Source organism: Moschus berezovskii, chromosome 24, assembly GCF_049115385.1.
Source record: "Moschus berezovskii isolate FMDL1 chromosome 24, NW_MosBer_1.0, whole genome shotgun sequence".
Taxonomy (NCBI): domain Eukaryota; kingdom Metazoa; phylum Chordata; class Mammalia; order Artiodactyla; family Moschidae; genus Moschus; species Moschus berezovskii.
In genome coordinates, this window is record NC_142483.1 from 13,290,963 (window position 1) to 13,312,538 (window position 21,576).

At 52.4% G+C, this 21,576-nt stretch overlaps 1 protein-coding gene across 4 annotated transcripts in view; it reads left to right on the plus strand.

The window, feature by feature from the left end:
- CACNA1D (calcium voltage-gated channel subunit alpha1 D) overlaps window positions 1-21,576 on the plus strand; it is a 342,532-nt gene that overhangs the window by 313,858 nt on the left and 7,098 nt on the right. For 2 of the 4 annotated variants that reach the window (XM_088831938.1, XM_055414079.2), the window contains 6 exons: window positions 3,707-3,837; window positions 16,598-16,711; window positions 17,433-17,800; window positions 18,548-18,574; window positions 19,841-19,990; window positions 21,235-21,404. In XM_088831938.1, the coding sequence (XP_088688064.1) occupies window positions 3,707-3,837; window positions 16,598-16,711; window positions 17,433-17,800; window positions 18,548-18,574; window positions 19,841-19,990; window positions 21,235-21,404 (960 nt within the window). The remainder of the gene's footprint in view (window positions 1-3,706; window positions 3,838-16,597; window positions 16,712-17,432; window positions 17,801-18,547; window positions 18,575-19,840; window positions 19,991-21,234; window positions 21,405-21,576) is intronic. The other 2 variants (XM_055414081.2, XM_088831939.1) reach the window with 1 other exon arrangement.

The following is a 21,576-nucleotide window of genomic DNA, read 5'->3' on the forward strand; positions in this document are numbered from 1 at the left end:
GAGAGGTGCCTGGCTCCCCACAGGAGAACTGATCCTGCACGTTTAAAACAGCTCTTTGGTTTCCGTTCTTTTCTTTTTAGCTGCACACCCAGGTGTTCGCATGGCTGAGACGACTTGCTTTTCTTAAATCGTTGTAACAATGTGCTTGGGCTTTTTCTGCAGCCTCCATTCCTTTCGAGTCTCAGTCTTTCAGAATATTCTGAAGCAATTCTGTTTTAGGGTGGTGGCATGGAATCGGAGTTATCTCTTGCCAACTGTATTCCCCTACATATTTCTCACGATGCAGATACATGCTTCAGAATAGTGGGCCGTACCTGTCTCGGGGGAACCTTCCTCGCAGGCTCCCCTCTCCTCTTGCCTCTCCCTACAGCCCAGTCTCTCACATCAGTGCCACGCTGGCAAGGCTCACCTGGGGAGAGTCATTCACTTTACTGTGAAACTTCATTTGTTTCTGTTTCACCAAGGGAAAAAAAAGGGTCCGGAATTTGCCTCCCTTCCTTTGATCAGCTTGTAGCCCTACTAGGCTTTTCATGAAGGCTACCTAGCCTTCCTCTTTTCTGGCCCAATAGTGGGCCCTGCTTTTCTCTCTGCATTTCTTATCGTGGATTGGGGGTTAGGGTGACAAGGGTTAATCTCTTCCAAAATGGCAGTCAGAGCCCCGGAAAACCTGGAAAGGAAACAGCACCTTAGTAGGGATGGGAAGCTCAAGAAGTTCTATGGCCCAGGTGGTGGATGTGCTGAGCATAGAGCTTATCCAGGCTGATCTTGAATAGGGGCTCTTGTCACTGAATTTCCAAAGGTGGAGACTTCAGGCTTTAGGGCACGGGCTCTGGTTGAGTTGCTGGGCAGGGCTGTAGCATCTGCATTTACCCTTGGCCTCTCTGTCTTTCCTCTTTGCCTTCTAGTAGATGAGCCTTTCCTACCCCATGGAGCACTTAGAAAAGGGGAATATATTTTCGACCCTCTGGGCCAGCGCATGGGTAGCTCCCATGGCAGAGGGGCTCAGTGTCCATCCTCAGTAATCTGACCAGAGGGCAGCAGACTGAGCCAGGCCAGCCCTGCACCTGGGACTGGTCTTTGTGGGGCACTCAGGGAACCCTTAGAGCCCTGGTGAGAAAGCAGAGTCGGCGCCCATCTTAAAAGGCCTTACCGGCACAGGGATGATGTGAGGCGCCCGCAGCTCATCATGAGCTTGATGAGGTGATGCTCAGGAATGAGCCTGGGAGCCAGGCCAGAATGCGGGGCTCCGGCGCTGCCTCTGACTGTGGGGACAGCCTGTCCGCACTCTCCATGCTGAGGTGTCTCATTTCCCATCTGGATCTTGCTCATGTTCTCAGCTCCGCTGTGGTCTCCTGCCGAGTCATGGCTCTTCCCCTGTCCTCCCAGGGGCTCCGCTCTGTCTTCAGACCTTCGCTTCTGGACCTTTATCTTTGGCTCCTTTCCCCTGAGGAGCTTTCAGAGCTGTGACCCCATCGCTCTCTGAAGTCCCGAGCCCAGACAGCCTCCTGCACTCACTCCTCCTCCTTCCCTCTCTGTCCTGCTGTAGCTGTGACTTTTGTTCTTAAGACTCTTCTGAGCCCGGGCTCAGTAGCTCAGCATCTCAGTGCAGAAGGTCAGGTAGCCCTTGGAGGCCCTGCCTGCAGAGCCCTAGGTGGGCACCTCTGCCCTGGAGCTGCCCCTTGGGCAGAAACACGATCCACCCTGTTCACTGAGTATAGCGACCCCCTCCCCATTGCCCCACCCAGATTCTGGGCCAGGGAGAGCCAGGACTCTCCCATAGGAGCCCCCTTGGGCCCTCTAGGCTAGCACCATCCAGGCTGAAGGGGGAGAGCAGTTAGGCCTACTTTTGCTGGAAGCACCCAGCGAGGGATGAGATGGGCTTCCTGTGAGTATGGCCGGTGCTTTTGTGGGAGCCCACAGGGGAGACTGGTGACGCTGACTGGCAGAGGCTGGCTGACCCTGGGATTGTTGGGCCACAGTTGGTCCACCTCCTGCCTGTGGCCTGGTGGAGAGGTGGCCTTTGCTCGGGAGAGGCGGCCTTTGCTCAGGTGAGGCAGCCCCATAGGACCAGGTGGCCCTTGTGGTGGAGCTGGGCCATCCCTCAGGGAGGCAGTGGGGTGGAGAATGAGAACCCAGGTCTGGGGGGCCCACCTCCCAGCTCACCTGGCCTGGAGCAAGTCATGGAACCTCTGTCCGCTCGCCTCTCACCTCCCTGCCTCTGCGTAGGGCATTCTTAGACCATTTGGGCCAGCCCTAGACCCATGAGAGCCCTGGGTTTCATTGCTGCCCAAAGGCAGAGGTTCACTGGGGTGACCCCTGTGCTGCTCTAGGGCTTGCCTGGCTTGGGGTTAGGACTGTGACACACTTCTCCAGGCCGACCACCCCCAGGCATCCTCTTACACAGTAATACTGAGCAGCTTCTGACAAGGAAGTTGGGGGCGGGCAGCCCAGAGCGGGCCAGCAGTGTCCAGTCGCGGACATCCGTGCTCACATGGGCAGGAAATGCACCGCACCCGGGTGCACCCCCCGAGGGTTCCGGTGTCCTGCACCCGTCGTGGTTCTCGTCCCATTTCAATAGATGCCTCTGTTGGAGAGTTGTTAGATAACAGTGATTCTGGTGGGATGGCCTGCTGTCACCTGCCCCCTGGCACTTAGACCACCCAGGGGGCTCTACAGGCCTCTTGTCCTGGAATCCTCACAGCTTCTCCTGAGAGGCTTAGGCTCACTTGTGGGTGAGAACACAAGCCAAGAGAGGCCAGGTCCTCTACCCTAGATGGCACGTGAGTCGCGAGGGCAGCCTGGCCACAGGTCGACCGGCGCTAAAGCCTGAGGGTGGCAGCCATTCTCCTCCAGCCTCTGCAAGCCATGGTCACTGGCCACCAGCCTCGTGGGCACCCTGGGCAGGTGTGGGGGTGAGCACCTTGGGAGAGCAGGCCTCGTGGAGACCCAGGGCACACTGGCACTGCCAGGGTGGTTTCCTGGGAGACAGCAAGAGCCACTATTCTGCCTCATGCATCACCTTTAATCAGGCTCAGCGGAGTCCCAGCTCTCCGGCCACGCACGGTGGGGCTGTTTCTGAACAAAGCAGAGATAAGACAGCCAGCTCTGAGGTGAGTTGGAGCTGTCACTTGCAGTATCGAAAACAAGCAGTTCTGAATTACAAACCGAGACATGGCATGTGGAGGCTATTGGCAGAGAATTAAGGGGGCACTTGGAAATCTGGGTCTGCAGTCACTTTTCGGAATCGGCCTCTCCTTCCGAGCTCGTCTGTCACCTTTCTGAGTTCTCTATCTTTCTCTCCAGGCATTGGGGTTTGGATGGTTAATTGTCCTTGTTGTTCGCGGTAATTACACATGCAAATCCCTATGTACAGGGTGAAAATATGACCCATGAAGCCTTTTTTTGTTCTGTAATTTTTCTTTTGAGTCAATAACCGAGGCGGCACTTCATGGTGTTACTAATACGCTGCTCTATGAAACTCATGACAAGTCCATTATTTTCTGCAATTTTGAGTATCAGTTTATGTAACTGACTCTAATTTTGAGGCTTAACTGCTTTGCACAATCTTGCTTTTCGCTCGATTTAGTTTCCCGTGTCCTAAGCTGAGAGCTCAGTGCCCCCGCCCCCTCCCTGCCCAAAGCAAGTGTTGAGGCTCTTGGTGCAAACGTGCTGATTCGGGAGAGCTCTGTCTGGTCTCTCCGTTTAGATGATGAGGTAACCGTGGGGAAGTTCTATGCCACTTTCCTGATACAGGACTACTTTAGGAAATTCAAGAAACGGAAAGAACAAGGACTGGTGGGAAAATACCCCGCGAAGAACAGCACAATTGCCCTACAGGTGAATTGTTGTTTTTGTCTTTTTCTCTTTTTCACTAACAATTTTACAAGCTTTATTGAAACACTAGAGAGCTGACTATTCATGGTTGAGCAGTTACCACCAGGATTTTGTTTAAACTGAGATACTGCACACTCCCCCAAAGGTGGACTAGCCATTTCTGGGCCACCAGGTAAGTGCCTCCCCCTCCCTGCACCCTCTGTGTCCCCGCATCCATGCCCACCGCAGCCTGGCCCGTGCGGTGGGACCCCCCAGGACAGCGGTCAAGGCACACCCCTCACGGGAGAGGAGCCAGAGCTGCCCCACGCCCTGTCTCCCCTGGGTTTCTCCAACAGCAGCGTCCTCTGAGCAGGCACCCACCTTCCCCGGGCCCTGGCCACCCATGAAACAGCTTTCCATCCGAACGCAAGTGCTTTGTTTTGTTTCTGTTTATTTCTTACCCCACTGCTTGTTGGTTTTTGGTCCATCTCAGTAACATCCATCACCTCTTAGTGCATGTGTGCGTGTGTGTGTGTGTGCGTATGTAAGCTTGTGTGTGTGTGTGTGCAGTGTGTCTGTGTCTACGTGTTGTCAACTGGTGGCTGTGAGCCTTGCTGTGCAAACACTGTTCTCTCGTGACCCAGCCAGCCTCTGGTCCCTACAACTGCCCAGTCTCCTAGAGGGGGAATGTGGTTTCAGGAAGCTCTGCTTCTAACTAGAGTCCATGCATTCAAGGGTGTAGAACCCTCGATAAGCCCAGAGCCCTGGTGGGAAGCAGGTGTGTAGGGAAATGAGGTGGCCTGGTGGAGACCGGTGAAAAGAGGGCTAGGAAGGGCAGTCTGTGGTTGCAGTGATGGAGAAAGCAGGTGGAGAAGGAGTGAGGGGAGATGCTGAGACTACAGAAAGGGAACTACAGAGGTTGGCAAGCTGTCAGAAACAGCTGCAAGTGAATCACACCCCCTGTCATGTCTGCTGTCCCGAGTAGGTTGACACAGAACTTTTTCCTTTTATGTCCCTCTTACCATGTGTGTCTTAAATTGGGTCTTGGCGGTGTGGGTAAGGTTCAATGTGAAATGGTCTTCTGCTTTTTTTCCGGGGGAAAATGCCCAGCATTGTTTTGTGTTCTCAGTGATGGTAATTACCAAAGTGAAGGCTTGTCTGTGATCTTGCTGAGAGAGAATGGATGTGAGTGATGGTGAATGGAGGGAGGAGTGCGAGGTATGTGCAAACGGCAGGTTAGGAGATGACCTTGTGTGACAGTGACCTGTGGATTCATGATATGACCTGGGCTTTGCCCAGACAGCTATAGGACAGGGGGGAACGATGGATGCTGAATCTGATCAAAGACAGGTTCTGGTCATTCTTCCTCTGATCCAACATCTCCTAAAGGAAGCTTAGTGAATCTGAGGCTCAAATAGCTGATTGCTGTCCCAGATTGTGGAATTTCAATAACACTTTCACCTCTGACCTGTCCAGTTTGCAAAAATGACAACCCTTCTCCTGAGCACAGCTCACAAGTAGCCTTAGAGGGGCCAGTCAACTGAAAAGACGTATTTGCAAACTTGGACAGGTCTGGTCCATGTGTTCTAGAGGGTGGTGTGGCCAAGTTGGGTGCAAAGGCAGGGAGTGATGATCACATTTCTGCAAGCTCCTCCCTAAAGCAGCCCAGATTCCAGAGTGTCGTGGTGCCCACCCCCTTACAGGAAACCACTTGCTGTTCTCAGATCCTAGTTGATGGGTGTGGTGGGGCTTGACTTTTCTGGAGGGGAAACATACTCTTTTGTGGATGGCTGTGTCATCACGTATAGTAAATAACCAAGGTAGCGCTGTGCTGAAGAGCTTTCCATTTTCCATGGAAGGCAGGTACAGTGACCACTTGAACACAGGGTTATACCTTTACTGAGTCCCCAAGGCTTCCTAGTTAGAAGGCTTCAGTGCTCGCTCTGAAGGTTGGATATAGTGTTTGAATGTTTTAAGACCTGAATGACAACACATGGCTATATAATTAATAATCACATAGTGGGGTGGGTTTCACTGAGTCTTTAAGTCAGAGGTTCAAATGATGCTGAAGCTACACATATGCGTCATGGCTTAAAAGACTATTGCGTTGTGTCACAGTCATGTTTTTCTCCTGGACATTTTTCATTTTGTTGTTTGTGGAAAGTTTTATTTCCTTGGTGAAATTCAAATATTTCCGGTTAGGTACCAACATCAACACATCTCCACGTGGTTCCATTGGGAGCTGAGGCAGTGACTATATGTTGTGTGCCCAGCCTAGTAAATTAAGTTGTCTTCGTAATCTTGACAGATACTCCGGAAAATGCATTTGATTCAGCAGCAGGCATTGAAAACAGAAAAATTTTGCCTCCATGAAGGATAGTTCTCATTACATGTTTGGTCCTATGCTGTAGGAAGGGTTTTAAATGTGTTCTGTCAGTCTGCATTTAACTAGCAAGACGAAGCACTTCCTTTCTGAACTGAGGAAATAATACGAGCAGATGAAACAGGATCAGATGGCAGTGGGAGGAGCAATGGGTGAACCATGTCGCTGGGACAAGAACACAGATCCTCAGAGAAGCTCCTCAAAGTGGGCATGGCCTATTAAGAAGTGGAGTGAGGGGGTCCTCCCTGTGTCGGGGGTGCCAATAGACTAGATGCTCAATTACTAATGAAAAGAGGCGCATGAGCGTCAGGTGAGTGCCGGAGACAGGACATAGGTCAGTGCTGCTTGGGCCGTGCAGGGTGCAGTCTGGGCAGGATCAGAGCTGGTCCATGTTCTCTGCCCCCCACAGTGACATGGCTTTGGCGGCCACACGGATGCACTCTGGTTATCAACTCCGTGGGCTCCATCTGGTCTCCCTCTGTTCAGACCAACTGCAGGGCCCCTTCTCCACGAAGCGGGGGTGACTTGAGGAGCTCCTGGATCCACGTGTGGGTAGGAGCTCGGCACCCGGTGTCCTCTGGCCTCTGTGGTCTGAATGAGTGTGCAGTTTCCATCCGTCCATCCATCTTCATCAGTAAAGCCAGCCTTCTCTCCCGCCCCTCTCCAGAGGGGCTCAGAGGGAAGCTGCATCAGGCTTTTTCTTTTTCCTCCCTCATCCCCTACGTGCCATACTCACTTTAGTTTGACTCAGCCTTTGCTCTTCATCCATTGTTGCTGCATCCCAGTGACCTGCAGATTTCCACCTGGATCAAGCAACTAAATGAACACAAGTCCACAGCCATGAAAACTCTGTCCCCTCCCCAGCAAACAGTACTGCCCCATCAGACTTCCCAGATGAGGACCGCAAGATGCAGACACGCATTAGCCCAGTATCTCATGGATCAGAAAAAGAAAACAGGTCCCAGAGTGGGGAAAGTTTTGTTCATTTCTTTTTCTTTCAATGTCCAAGGATTTCCTTTATGCCAAAGACACTCCAGTGGATTCTGAGGGAGAGACTGTTCCCTGCTCAGCCAAAACAGGAGCCTGCCCATCTTCATGACAGGAAGATTTGAGAGGGCTAGATTATTTTTTTCTTACCTGTTTGGAAGTTAGGTTTAAGGCTTGTAAAGAATTAGACAGGTTTTATCACGTGAAAGCCTGAGCCCCAGCCAGCAGGTGGTGGTGTAGGTGGCCCAGTGGAAAGGTGGGTGGTGGATCGGAATCAAATGACTCCTTCACATGGCCTCCTTGGAGGGACTCAGGCATAAACCCAGAGGGAAATCGGGATACTCCACAGACACTGAACCTGTCAAGTATCTCACACCTGATATCTAGTCACGTTAGTCTCAAAATCAGAAAGATTTTTTCTTTTTTTTTTAAAAGCATGATTCCATCTAAAGCCATAAAAAGGCTGTTTTTTTTTTCTTTTTTAATCTAAGAGAAGAACAGATGCTAACAGATAAGATTTCACTGGCTGATTCATTTGTTTCAGATGCTTGAACGGATGCTTTAGAATTTTCCGCCTGAGCTACAGCACCAAGCTTGTTAGTCGGAAGGCGTTTGTGGCTAAGGCCTTGAAAGGGAAAAGTCTCAAGTGGGCTTATTTCTACTGAAACAGCATTTCGGGAGAAATGCAGGAAAAAGCAAACCCAAGGCCCCAGAGAGACCCCTTCCAAGCAAAGCACTCTTCTGGAAGGTGGAAGCGGGGCCGTGGCTCAACTGCGGGGCCGTGGCCTCCTGTCGTGGACGCTGCTTACATGGCTCCTTCTCATGGAAGGGAACAAGCGAGGCTTAAGAGTTTTCCCTTGTGAACAGAGACTCAGAGAAAGGGAAAGAGTGAGAGAGAGGGGGGCGGCCGCCCCAAGAGAAATGAAATGAACACAACTTCCTGATGCTGGCCAGTAAAAAAAAAAAAAAAAAAAAATGATAAAAACGATCAAGCAGACCTGCCTAAGGTGGGCAGCTGACTCCATTCCAAAGTTCTGCATCCCTAGTTTGCCCGAACTACCAAAGACTGGCAGGCCCCTCGGCGCTGGGCTGACAGTTCTTTTTATATGTGCCAGTCCGTCCTGACCATCCCACTCAGCTCTCTGCAGTGACATGTACGCGATGCAGGGAGACGGGGGCAGGACAGGAAGCGCAGACACCCCCATTGATACTGACACATATACCTGCATGCCCAGACCAACCCAGGGGACACCTCAGGTTCCATCTTAATGCGTCCGCGGGAAACACCACCACACCCAAACCTCATCCGACATTGTCCGTCTCTAACTCAAAGCCAGTCCAGGGATGCCTCTTTGGAAGCGGTGTGGTCCAGTTTCAAGGACACTGGGAGTCAGGGGACCTGGGTTCTAGTCCCAGTGCCAGCGTTCACTTGCTGCGTGACCTTGGGCAAGACACTTAACCTCTCTGTGCCTCAGTTTCCCCATCTGTAAAATGGGGGTAATACTGTCGACCTACCTCACAGGGCTGTTGTGAGGAATAGCTAAGTGATTGTAAAGCACTTTGAACGTATAATTGCTTATTATTAAGACTACAACAATAATAATATCATATGCCTGTTTACTACCAGAACTTTAAGAAACTCTTGCTTTTCTTTGATCTTTTTTTCTGTTCTGTATTTGTAGTGATCCATCAAGAAAGAGAATTCTCCCCCTTTTTGAGATATCTAGGAAATGTGTGAAGATATAAACAGGAGTAACTCAGGTCGTTGTTTTCTCACATCTCACAAAGGGTATATTTTTGCCCAAGAAGTTGCTTTGAGAGGGTGCCCCATCTGAAATTCTCAGCCAACTCCAAGCAGTGGTTGAGGGGTCAGTGCACCCGACCCTGAGCCCAAGATACCCAGAGGAGTCAGTTTGAGTTTTGGAGTCAGCATTCTAAAGGAACCTTAGTGTAAAACCCTGAGGTTCCTGAAGAGTCTAGACAAGAGAAGGGTTACAAGCCATGGTCTGAGCAGATAGGAGGCTGTGTGTGTGCGTGTGTGCACGCATGTGTGCGGGGCGTGGAGCCCCGGTGCGTGGGGAAGCCCGGCTCCTGGAGCCGTGTGACCACGGGGAAGAGTGGTGCAAGCAGCAGTCCCCCCGGCCCATCCTGTGCGTGACTCAGCCCCTCCCAGCCGTGAGGGCTGCTCCAGGGTTCTCTTCTGTGCTCTGACCTTTGTCCTGCTAGGGAAGCAGCCCTGGCCCCCGTTTCTGCTCCGACATGCACAGGCTGTTGGACGTCTAGGAGCTCGAGATGGGTTTTCCTCATAGCAGAGTCCATGGGATGGGAGAAAAGGGCTGCCTTTCTGACACAGCACTGTGGGTGGTGACGTGAACATGGGGGTGACCCCTGTGACGATGCTGAGGTACATCTGGATGCTGACAGTGGTGGCCCCAAGTACCTTGAGTCTCCTCACCTCCTGCTGGCATCCCAGGCCCACTCCAAACCCCTCTGTGAGTCGGTCACCAAAGGGCTAATGCCTGCCTTAGTGGGGACCTGTGGGGCTTGCGGAGGTTTGATCTGAAGGCCCACCTCCACTCTGGCTGGCTAGTGCCCGGGATATACCGGTTATTGAGTATTTGGTGTATCATAAGTGAAAAAGAAGCTGGTCAGCCCTGTGGGCTCCTGAGAAGTGTATCTACCATCACAAATGATCCCTCTGTCCCCCACTTACTCTGATGTCAAGTTTATTAAGCACTGAAGGGATGTATGTGCTCACCCCCCAACCCCCAATTGTGTCACCCCATGTCAGAGGCCTCAAGTGACCACCTGTCTTCTAAATCTGAGTCTATACACCGAAGCCTCCGCAGAAGAGCCCTAAGCGATTCACAAGGCTGGTGTCTCCACACACATATCTCCAAGGTCCTTCCACATAAGTAAAAACTGGAACACGATAACTTTCTAGGTGGGACTTAGGGACATGCGAGAATCTTGCCCCACGTGGGCCCAGTGGTGGCTGGTAGCTGAGGCCAATTGGTTAAGGACAGTCAGGAATCTCTGGGGCCGCCACCCGCCTCAGCTCCAAACGAGGCTTCCCTGAAGCCTGGGCGACAGTCAAGCTGCAGACAACTCTCTCCTTTTCCCTAAAACCTTAGCTTCTGCTAAGGTTTGGATGTAGAAAAGTTGTGAGAGATGAGTTGAGTATGTGAGACTGATAGACTCTCTCAGTAAACTTGGTGCCCGACACCAGAATCCATGGTGCTAAACTCTTAACTAAGCTCCTGGATGGAAGACACGACACAGGCCAGAGTCCATTGTAGGGCAGCAGGTGTAGGGTTGGACCTCAGGCTCTTCTTAAATAACTTACTGTATGATGTGACCTAATTAAATGTTCAGTGGATCCGCAGGGTTATTGGGCACTCAGTTGTCTACTCTTAAAAGTAGAATATCTTTCCTCTCTGAGAAGAGTGATTCTTATTTTCACAAGTCTTTGAGATGATAGAATTACTGAAAATAAGTCAAGGAAAATTACATTACATAATCGCAAAAGGTGTGATTTTTTTTTTTTAAACCAGGGCATGTTGTTGAATAACACCCAGCTCGCAGCCCTCATTAGCCCAAACGTGTCACGATTCAGTCATCCACGGGTGGGAGCTTCCTAACACACATGACTGTTTGGTCGGGTAGGTACCTGCACTGATTCGTTGTCCGTGGCACACGGTAGCCCTCAGAGAGGGAGCTGTTTGGGGTAATGGGAGGACAGGTCATTGTAAGGCACAGTGAAGGCCACCCATGCCAAAGGCTCCCTCAGAGAAGCCATGAGGGGATGTTTCTTCCAAAAGTATAGAGAAAGGCCCTGAGGATTCACAGGAGTTCTGGATGGGGAGGAGCCCAGCGCCCAAGGAAGAGATGGTGTTGCCTCTTGGTGGGTGGGTTAGCTGCAAGTTCTCAAACTTTTTGGTCTCAGGAAACTTTTATGCTCTTAAGAAGTACTGAGGACCCTTATCTATCAGTATTTACTACGTTAGGAATTTAAACAGATTTTTAAAACCCAGAATATGCAAGCACACAGATGCTGGAGAGATGAGATCCCCAGGGGTCAAGCAGCCTTTTGGAACACCCCAGTGTGTTTCTGGGAGAGGATGAGGGCCTACAAGCATCCTTGTCTTATCATGCAGATCACAGTGACCTCCTGCACGGTTTCAGGAGCCCCAGGGTCCTTGGGCCGCACTTTGAGAACTGCTACTCTAGGGGACTGAGCCCATATCCTCCCTAAAGGAAAAGGGTGCTGGAGCCTTTTTATAATCTCGCCCTACCCTCACCCGTTCCCTGCCTTCCAGGGCCATTGGCCAGTCCCAGCCGCATTCAGACTAAGAGTCATACCGCACGTGCCACGTCTCACTGCCTGTGCTGATCTGGAAGAATCTGTGTGTGAATTTGTGTGTGAGAGCGAAGTGATTGTAAGGATCTCAGCTCCTGAGGGTGGCAGGGCGGAGATGAGAATCTGTGCTGAGGATAGTCATCATGGTAGCGAGTGATTGTCTGTCATAGCTGTGATTCGAGAGCGCAGCTGGGTTAGTGGGAAAAGGGTCACTCCATCACTGGGCGGCAGCCACAGTCGTGTGTGGTCACAGTCGTGTGTGAACGCATGACCACGGCTTGATCAGCATTCTTCTTCACCGACCCAGGACAGTGCGGTTGGTATGGTGTCGCTGGAGGCTTGAGCATCAGGACTGCTAGTTGAGCCTTGACTAGTGTGGGCAGGTCACTTAACCACGTGGGAATAATCCTGGCCCCCCACCCACACCCTTCCTCCCAGGATGTGGTGGGATAAAGTGTGTGATAACACTCGGCAAAGATGCTAGCAGCATAGGAGTCATGATTGGTGACTTCTGCTAAGCCCCCGTTTTAAGTAAAACTCTGTTTTCCGGAAACTGGCAAGCATTTCCCCATTTCTGATGTTAAAACTACAACCAAGAAGCAAGGTGGAACTAACAGAGAGCTCTGTCAGATCGTTTGCAGGGAAATGTGATAGGTCACTTTAGGTAATTTATTTAAAGTTTCCTTTATGTTTTGAAGTGAAGGTAACAGACTCACTGTATTCAGCGAAGTGTTCCCCCTGGGGGCAACTTACATGGTAACCTTTTGGCTGACTTTGCAGTGAGGGTTGGAATCACTTTGCATGACTCACGGGGGTGCCGGGCTCATGATGCTAGCCCCTGATGTTTATTATAACTTGAGGACGGTTCATAATGTTGATAATGGATGCAAAGGCCACACTCAGAGGCGGAGAGCGATGACAAAAGAAGGAGTTTGCCTGTGTGTGATGAGTGTGCATGTGGAGATGCGGGGGAGGCGGAGGATGGCTTGTGGATGAGCAGGTGTGTTTTGAGAGAATTGAATCTCCAGTTCTTTTCTGTTGAGGGAGCTAGTCTAAAATGATCCTTTCTGATTGGGGAGGGGAAGAATCCGGCTAAAGGGTTAAACAGAACTCGCCTTGAAGGAGATGACCGAGCAGGGCCAGCCCTGGCTGAGCGAGACCTGCCTGTGATAGAGACAGGCTCTGCTCTGCCCGGCAAGGGCTCTTTGGCTGGAGCCTGGAAGCCTGGCACTCACACCCGAGGATGAATGGGCTGGCTCAGTCCCGCCTAGAGACCTACATCTCTTATCTGCACTGTTACAGTGTAGGTTCAGGGGGTTTTGGGGCGTTTCTATGTGCTGAGAGCTGGCAGACCACCGGTGTGTGTGATGACGCTACCTTAGGGACACGAGCAGTGAGAGCTTTTCTGACGCACCAGGTAGGAAAAACTTACCCCTGAAAGAGGGTGAGAGAAAAGAAGGCATATGAATGTTCCTATTTGAGGTTAGAACACCATAACATAATGCAATTGCTTCAGAAATATTTAGTGAGATTTTATAGTTTGGGGGTGTGTTTTTAAGACTTATTCATTAGAGTAAATATCTATGAAGTTCCAATTAAATGGTGTCTAAAATTGAAAGCAGCAGTCTACAGGCAGAACACCAACATTTCTTTGTTTTTTAAAAAAAATATGAGAACATCTAGCATTTAAAAATCAACCAGAAACTAGGCTTGATTCTGTTTAATATTTTATATGATTGGACATCTTAAATCAATAATGTTTCTATTTTATAGCAGCAATTCTGTGTTTATTCAAAACCATAATTCTGTGATGTTACTGGAATGACTTTATATGGCTTTGTGTTGGTTTACATGCTAATGGCCACATTTCAAATTAAAATAGTATTTTGCTGATAGAGGTAGACACAAACATGACATATGAAAGAATAGTTAATTTTCCTGATTGTAAAGTGTTTTATTTCAAGAAAAAAATGTTCTTTTTTTAAGGGCTGTGGAAAAAAAAAAAAAGCGTTATCAAGGGTTTAAGATAGATCTCTGCACTTTGGGAATTGAAACTTGTGCCTATGGAATTTTTGGAGCAGCCTAAGCTACCTTTTAGCTTGATATGTGTGCTAGAAATTTTTTCATTATCATGTTTTGTGATATGTAATAAATTCAGGGTGCTGTGCTTAAGCTTTGCTTCAAGTTTGGGAACATGTGTTTCCCTCATTCCAAACCCTGGCAGATACCCCTACCCTACCCCCTCCCAGCCCACTCCCCACCTATCCTTCCTTAGACCCCCTGTGAAAGAGTGAAGTCAATCCCTGACTCTAGAAGGTGTGTTTCTTCCTCCGTGGAGCAAGCAAACTATAATCATGATTTCTGAGCCTCTGCTTTCCTGTCTGGGAAGAGTGCTGCGTTCTCTCCTCCTTTGATGTCTCTTTAATAAACATGTTGTCTTTATTTGTCTTTGGAAGTGGCCTCCTGGGCCACCTCTCAATTTTCTCCATTATTTATGTTGGAAACAAATTCTCTGTCCTGTGTCTGTTCACTGCTCTCTCCTAATCCTGTGTATCATTGAAGACATGCTGGAGACAGTTTTTGTTTTTATTATGCAATTATGTCATATGTGTATTTCAGTGAAATGTCAACCGGTCAACAGAGGATGATGTTAAAAATTATCCAAATAAATAGTTTTCTATTTCTTCTAATCAGACCTAGTCCAATCAGTTGAATGACAGTGAATAGGATTCTCTATTGTTATTTAAACAGAGTGTTCCCAGCCCACGGTGCCTTGGGATGTGGATTACGGTACATAATTTACCTGATGTGTACTTGGTGCCTTGTCACCTGTGAGTGTTTTGTGCAATGGCAGTGGGTGTCTCAAACCTGGCATCTTATTTGGGAGCCTCAGAGGGGGTAACAGCTCTTTGTTCCCAGTGATCCAGAATTGGACGGTGAAACCCTGGTTTAATGTATCATCCCTTGATAATCATGCCCTAGAGAACTCTGCCTGGCTGACTTTCAGGCTGTTCAGTGCTGCTGGGCTCGCCCTTGCTGCCCAGGCCTGCAGCTCTGCTGTGAAAGAGCTTTCACCCACTTGGCATTAGAGTTGCCTTCTTGATGTTCCCCTGAGAATGGTATGTTTGCGCCTCTAAGAGAAATGATTTCCCAGGCTCAGATGTGCTGGAAGCTTGGGTCCTGGGAGAGTGTATATGTGTGTGTGCATGTGTGTGCCTGTATGTGCATATGTGGGCACGTGTGAGCGTGTGTGTCTTGTGCCTGTGATCAGAGGGACAGCTGAGTGAGGGGCAGTCTTACCACACCACGGAGTGTTCTGGGTTTGGACCTGTGTCATTCTCCTGTGAGACCACAGCATTCCTAGCTGAGAACCTTGAAGATTTGACTCCAGGCCACAGTTTCACCCCCACAGTTCATAAAATGGAAAAGTCTGCTGCTCCTATGTTGAAAGAATGGTTCGAACCAGACCCAGCCTGGTTGGTGCACCATCTTTGAAAAGATCCTCTCCTAGGCCGAGGGCTGCTATGAACAAGGCCATTTTCACGGGAGCCTCTCGGGCGGTTCTGTATGCCTTTCTGTTGTAAATGAACATCCCCCCCTCAATGGCGTCTGCAGGAGACCCATCTGAGCATTCCCACACGAGGGGCTCAGCCCTGCCGCATCTGGCAAGACTGTGGCCACCATCCGCTCTGACCCCACCCCTTCCCCCACTGCCAGGCGTGTCTCAGCTGTGGTCCTGACGCTTTGTCTGTGTCCTACACCCACCCACTGCCAGGGCGTGCGGAAGAAGGGCAGGGCGGGGCCCCCATTCTCTGCGGACTGCCCTCACCCTGGGGAGCATTAGCTGCAGATGGAGACCCGCACAGCCAGACCCCGGATGTCCTCCACAGCTTTAGCAGCCACTGAGGTGCAGACAGACTGCCAGCACCTTAAGGGGTGCTGCCCGGATACCGGACGGGTGGCCTTAGACCTGGGGTGGGGAGGAAATGCTTCTCTGAGATGCCAGTGTTTTTGTGGTGAAGGATTGAGTAACTGTACTGTCCCTCTTAAGCTTGCCAGTTGTCTCCAAGTCTTTGGTGAAAACCTAATTTTCTTGGAGTCAAGAGCTACCCCTTGCCCACAGATAGTCTGTAAGCATCTTAAATGTTTCCCTAACGCAGTTAGGTACAATGGGAGGCCTTTTCCCAGGCCCTGTCCCGAGGGAACCTGGGGCCCAGGGTGAGGCAGGCTGGCAGCAAGGGCCCTGGAGAAATGCAGAATGTCTGTGAGGGGCCTGAAGGGCTCACCTGGTTGGTCTTAGACCACCTCCAGAGGCTGGAGCCCCTTTCAGCGTCTTGTGGTCTTCAAGAGGCTGACCCAAGCATCGGCCAGCTCTCAGCCTGGCTGCAGGCCAGGGCGCCCACGGGGCCGCGGAAGCCAGCCCTGCACAGCAGCCCAGGTCCGTGCATGCCTGTCCACTGTGTCCGTGGTCCTGAATGTGCTGGCGGCTGCAGTGTGTTGTGTCACTCCCTCACTCCCATGGCTTTGAAGCAGAACCACTGGCCTGGACGGCTGCTTGGTCTGCTTGCCCTCTGGCCCCTGCACTCGACTCCCTCAGCAGGACACAGTGAGCCCTGGCCCACCCGCCCTAGAGAACAGCCAGGCTGTGCCCCTCGCCCCACCTGAGGTCTGGGAGGTGGCGCTCTGCCGCTATGCTTCCATGGACTGTCACTTAGACCTGGGGCTGGGTTCTTGGCCATGGCAGACCCTAGTACTGGTAACCAGGCCCTGTTCCCTGCGAGTGGAGGTGTTTGGAAAGAAGGTCACTGGCCTCAAGCACCCCAGCCTGGGCCATCTTGAACTCCTGACCACACCCTATATCCCTGAGCCCACAGGGACACCATCAGGTACATTCAGACAAGTGGTCAGTCCCCTGGACTGTCCTCTGGAGAAACCTTCCTTTCCCACGACTGACTCAGGCAGGAGCACAGCCAGGACCCAGGCTGCCCCCCACCCTCTCCCCTGCCCCGGCCACCTGTGTCGTCTAACTGGTTTTGCCGTTCTCATTGATCTAGGCGGGATTAAGGACACTGCACGACATTGGGCCAGAAATCCGGCGTGCTATATCATGTGATTTGCAAGATGATGAGCCAGAGGAAACAAAACGAGAAGAAGAAGATGTGTTCAAAGTAATTATTCCACGCCTAGCTACACACTGGCCACTTGGAAATATTAGGGCAGGAGTCCAGTTGGGGCAGTTAACGATCTGCAAGAGAGCCTGGAGGATGCACAGCGGCCCCCAGGCCTAGACGGGGTTATGGACCCTGCCTTCCCCCCGCCAGCAGGCCCTCCCCATTCCCCAGCACCCCTTCCAGGGCCAGGCCTGCTCCTTCTCTGAGCTTGCTCCTCTGCCACACACTGGCCACTTCGGAGGAGCTTGGCCACAACCTCTGGCTGGTGTGGATGAGCATCCTGGGTACTTCTAGCAGCTGCCGACCCTCCCTATCTGCTCTCTCCCCACCGGACTGGCTCTTTGGTCTGCCAGCCGGCCCTCTGCTTCCTAGCCCCTGGCCCAGAAACATGCCTGTGGCCTGGCCTCAGCCGCTGGGGCCACCGACAGCCCTGCTGAGCGAAAGTCCGCTTACCTCGGAGCAACTGGAAGAGCCCCCTCAAGTGACAGCCATGTGCTTGCTCCCCAGCTCAGGAATCCGTAACCTTCCTCATTTCAGGGGGACCAGCAGCTACACACACATGCACCCTGATCACTGAGACACTCAGATTGTTTTCCAGGGATCCTACGGAGCTTACCTAGAATTTGTTTTTCATGTAGAAAAAAAAAATGACCTAACATAGCTAGCCTGCATCAAATATTTGTTAAATTACCTGGTGTTGTCTCCCATTATTTTGCAGAGAAATGGTGCCCTGCTTGGAAACCATGTCAATCATGTTAATAGTGATAGGAGAGATTCCCTTCAGCAGACCAATACCACCCACCGTCCCCTGCATGTCCAAAGGCCTTCAATTCCACCTGCAAGTGATACTGAGAAACCGCTGTTTCCTCCAGCAGGAAATTCGGTGTGTCATAGCCATCATAACCATAATTCCATAGGAAAGCAAGTTCCCAGCTCAACAAATGCCAATCTCAATAATGCCAATATGTGCAAAGCTGCCCCTGGAAAGCGGCCCAGCATTGGGAACCTTGAGCTTGTGTCTGAAAACGGGCATCATTCCTTCCACAAGCATGGCCGTGAGCCTCACAGAAGGTGCAGTATTAAAAGGTAACGTTTCAAATGGGTTTGCACTTGGTAACGTAGTGTCAGCCCCAGGCGGGTCTTGCTCACTCCATCTCCAGCAGAGGCAGGGGATTCCCTGTGGGCATTTCCATGAGCACCTGTGAGAGCCCTGGATCCTAACATCTTCAGGCACTGGCCACATGATGGTCCCAAAGGATAAAGGGCCACGGGCCAGCCTGCAGCCTGCCCCTTAACACAGCATCTGTAAAGTCAACCGTCCCTAACTGTCCCGCAGACTCAGGGACAGGGGCTGGCAGACTTGCTCTGTAATGGGCCACAGCGTCAACGTTTTAGAGTTGGAGCACACGCAGTCTCTCCTGTGACTTCTCGCCTATGCTGTCACAGCAGGAAGGCTGCCATGGGTAGTACGGAGACACGTGCGTGCAGCTGCGTCCTAATAAAGCTTTCTTTGTGGACAGTAACATGCCAGCTTCACGCAGTCACATGCAACGAACTACTTTTCTTCCTTTGATTTTGTTTCAGTCCTTTCGGTTCAGTCGCGCGGTCGTGTCCCACTCTTTGCAACCCCATGGACTGCAGCACGCCAGTCCTTTAAAAAGTCTAGCTGTGGGTCATACAGAAACAGATGACGGCCTATAGTCGGCTTGGCAACCACAGTTTGCCGAGTCCGGCTCTGGGGGGTAACTTGATATATCCTTTGTGTAAAGTTTGCTGGAAATATTTTAACTTTTATTTTCTCCCTCCCTCCCACATTATGCCTTTCCTGGATAGAACCCGCTATTATGAAACTTACATTAGGTATGTGCTTGTTGCCTGTGTTTATGTGTTAAATGCTGTGTGTTCCCGGTGGGACCAGAGGGCCTCTCCAGTGCTGGGAGGTGACCGTGCCCTGGGAGCCAGCTCGCCTAGTGTAGGGTGGTCTGGCCCCGGGCTGTGGATGCAGAGCTTTCAGATCCATATCTGCAGAGACTGGGTTACCATCCAGGGGCCCACATCCCCATGCCACGTGCCCACAGCTGTAGCCCCACAGGCCTCCGCGCAGTGCTGGGGGAGCAGACCTGTGGAGCTGGGCAGTCGTTCTGCTCTGTGGGGTTGAGCCTTTTGTGGGGGCTTTGTGAAAGCATGACCCCTCACCTCCTGAAGAGCAGGGCCTTCTCCTTTATCTCCCTGTGTGCAGAGAACCCTGCTCCCTGTGTGTTGAGCCCAGTGGACTTGTGGGTGGGGTGGTCATTGTGTTGGGGGTGAGGACGATCCACCTCCTGGCTTACTAATCATCAAGGGGGACGTTACTGGGGCTGGAGGAGGGTGGGAAAGAGTGAAGAGCTTGGAGGACCCATAGTCTTCTGTTTGGAGAGCGGTGACAGCACAGCACCCGGCTGCATGTACTGAGGGCTGAGGCCAGGACCTCTGGGTTTCAGGGCGTCATCACATGACAGTCCTGGGGCAGGGCCGTCTTTGGAAAATGCAGCGGGTATTGTCCAGGAGAGTCTCTCTCCCCGGGACACAGTACATAAAGCTCCTGTCAGCCTTCCCAGGTCAGGGGCTCCAGGCTCCGAAATCACCCTGGGCCTGGTGCCTGCGCCTCCCAGGGACCCAAGCAGGCAGCCCGGGAGCCCATCGCTCCAGGTCTCCAGGTCTGTCCTCTTGTTCCTTTCCCAAACTACATCTACTCTGTTGGTTCCCAGGCAGGCCTCCTAGGGCAGTGGTTTGGTGCTAGCATCATGAAGGCACCGAGGGAGAAACCCCTTCCTGGTATACACGGGTATACACATACCCAGCCACACAGTTCCCCCCACACACCCTATACACACATACAGTACACACACTCCCCCCACACCCCCACCCACAACACACGCACACCCCGCCACACGGGCGTGTGCATACCTAGCCACACGCATGCACACACACACCTGCCCACCACCACCGCCAGAGGCAGCAGCAGCAGAGTCCAGCCCCCTCGAGGCAGGAGCACTCCCCAGGCAGGGATGCTCTGGCCACCACGAGGCATGGCCAGAGGAGCTGCCGCCACCCGCCGGCCGCTCAGCCCCTCTCTCCCCACTGCAGGTCTGACTCGGGAGACGAGCAGTTCCCGACGATTTGCCGGGAGGACCCGGAGATCCACGGCTACTTCAGGGACCCCTGCTGCCCGGGGGAGCAGGAGTATTTCAGCAGCGAGGAGTGCTATGAGGATGACAGCTCGCCCACCGGGAGCAGGTGAGGTCTCCATCGCCCCGAGGACAGTCCTGGCAGCAGGGGCACGGTCCCCAGGCCAGAGAGTGGTGGAGTGGAGGCCGTTCCTTCAGGCCTATAGACCTGTTTCCACCAGGAGCCCACGAGGCTTTAGTGAGCATGCCAGAAATGAGAGCCTTGCTGAAGGTTGAGAGCTCTGGGCTGGGATTCATCAGCCCAGAGCTTGGGCTGGACTTCACGAACAGCTCCTGCTTCTCGCTCCCATCAAGGGGGTCTCTCCCATCGAGGGGACGAGAGGTCAGAGGGGCATCACTCAGCAGATGAGCCTCCTGGGCTTCTGTCCTGAAGAAGGCATGGGTGGGGTAAAGTGGGCATTTGCTGTAGGACACTTATGGATAGCAGGTGGTACAGGGGCACAAAGGCCATCCACCTCTTCCCTGGGGACTGCATCTCACCGTGAATGGGGCCCATCGAAGTGGACGTGTTTGTGTGGCGAGGTCCCTTCTGACCTCTGAGATGGTGTTAAATGCCAGCCTCATGCTCCAGGCCGGCCACAGCCAGACCTCCCCCCACTCTCCACCCTGTCCTTCCGTGGGCCTCAGGATGCCTGACTTTGGGAACCACTGGTTCTGAGCCAACTGCGTTCTCAGTTTCCTGCTTCAGGGCCGTGACTCGGAGCACAACCATGCCTTGAATGCTCTTCCCCACCTCCACTGGCCTGACCCCACCCCCTGCAAGGGCCTGCTCCTCCCTCCCCCGACTGGAACTGAAAGGACCCCCACCCCTAGAGCTCATGGCCCACCCCAAGCCCTGTCTTCCAGCGCTAACCTTCTCCAGCCTGCGTTAGAAGTCTGTGTGCACAGGGTATTGGCTCTGCTCCCTGAGAGTGGGGACTGTGCTTCATGCATTTTCTTGTCCCTGGCACCACCCTCCCGCCACCACCTAGCCATAGGTAGCCCCTCGGGAGAGGGTTCTCTGGGAGAAAGTGGGGCTAGCCCAGCCTGCAAGGCACCTGCAGTCCACATCTGAGCCGGGACTGAGGCCGCCCAGGGAGGGAAAGCATGGCGCCTTGCTCCTCACAGGCCTGCCCTCCTAAGCGTTCCTGCAGCAGCCCTTGTCCTCCGTCTCGAATCTTCTGTGGAGCCGAGGGCTGTGTTCTCAGCTAGTCCTGCTGTGTCCGAGGAGGTGGGAGTGGACTTGGATGTGGGCTTGTTAACTGGGCTCTCAACATGCTCCCTCCTCTCTCTCCTGGCCTTCTCGGCCACCAGGCAAAGCTACGGCTGCAGCTATTATAGCCGATACCCGGGCAGCAGCTTGGACTTCGAGCGGCCTCGAGGCTACCATCACCCCCAAAGCTTCTCAGAGGACGACGACTCGCCCGTTGGCTACGATTCCCGGAGGTCTCCGAGGCGACGCCTACTACCTCCCACCCCTACATGTGAGGCTGGATTTTTTGTTTGGGACCCAGGCTCGCAGAGGGGAGTGCGTGTGTCCGCCTGCCCCAGCCCGGGGGGTGGGCCAGGCCTGGTCAGGGGCCTTCAGCCCTCAACCCCCGCCCTCGGGGTGGAGAGGCTGTCGCTTTTGTTTTCTTCCTCACCCACGTGCCACAT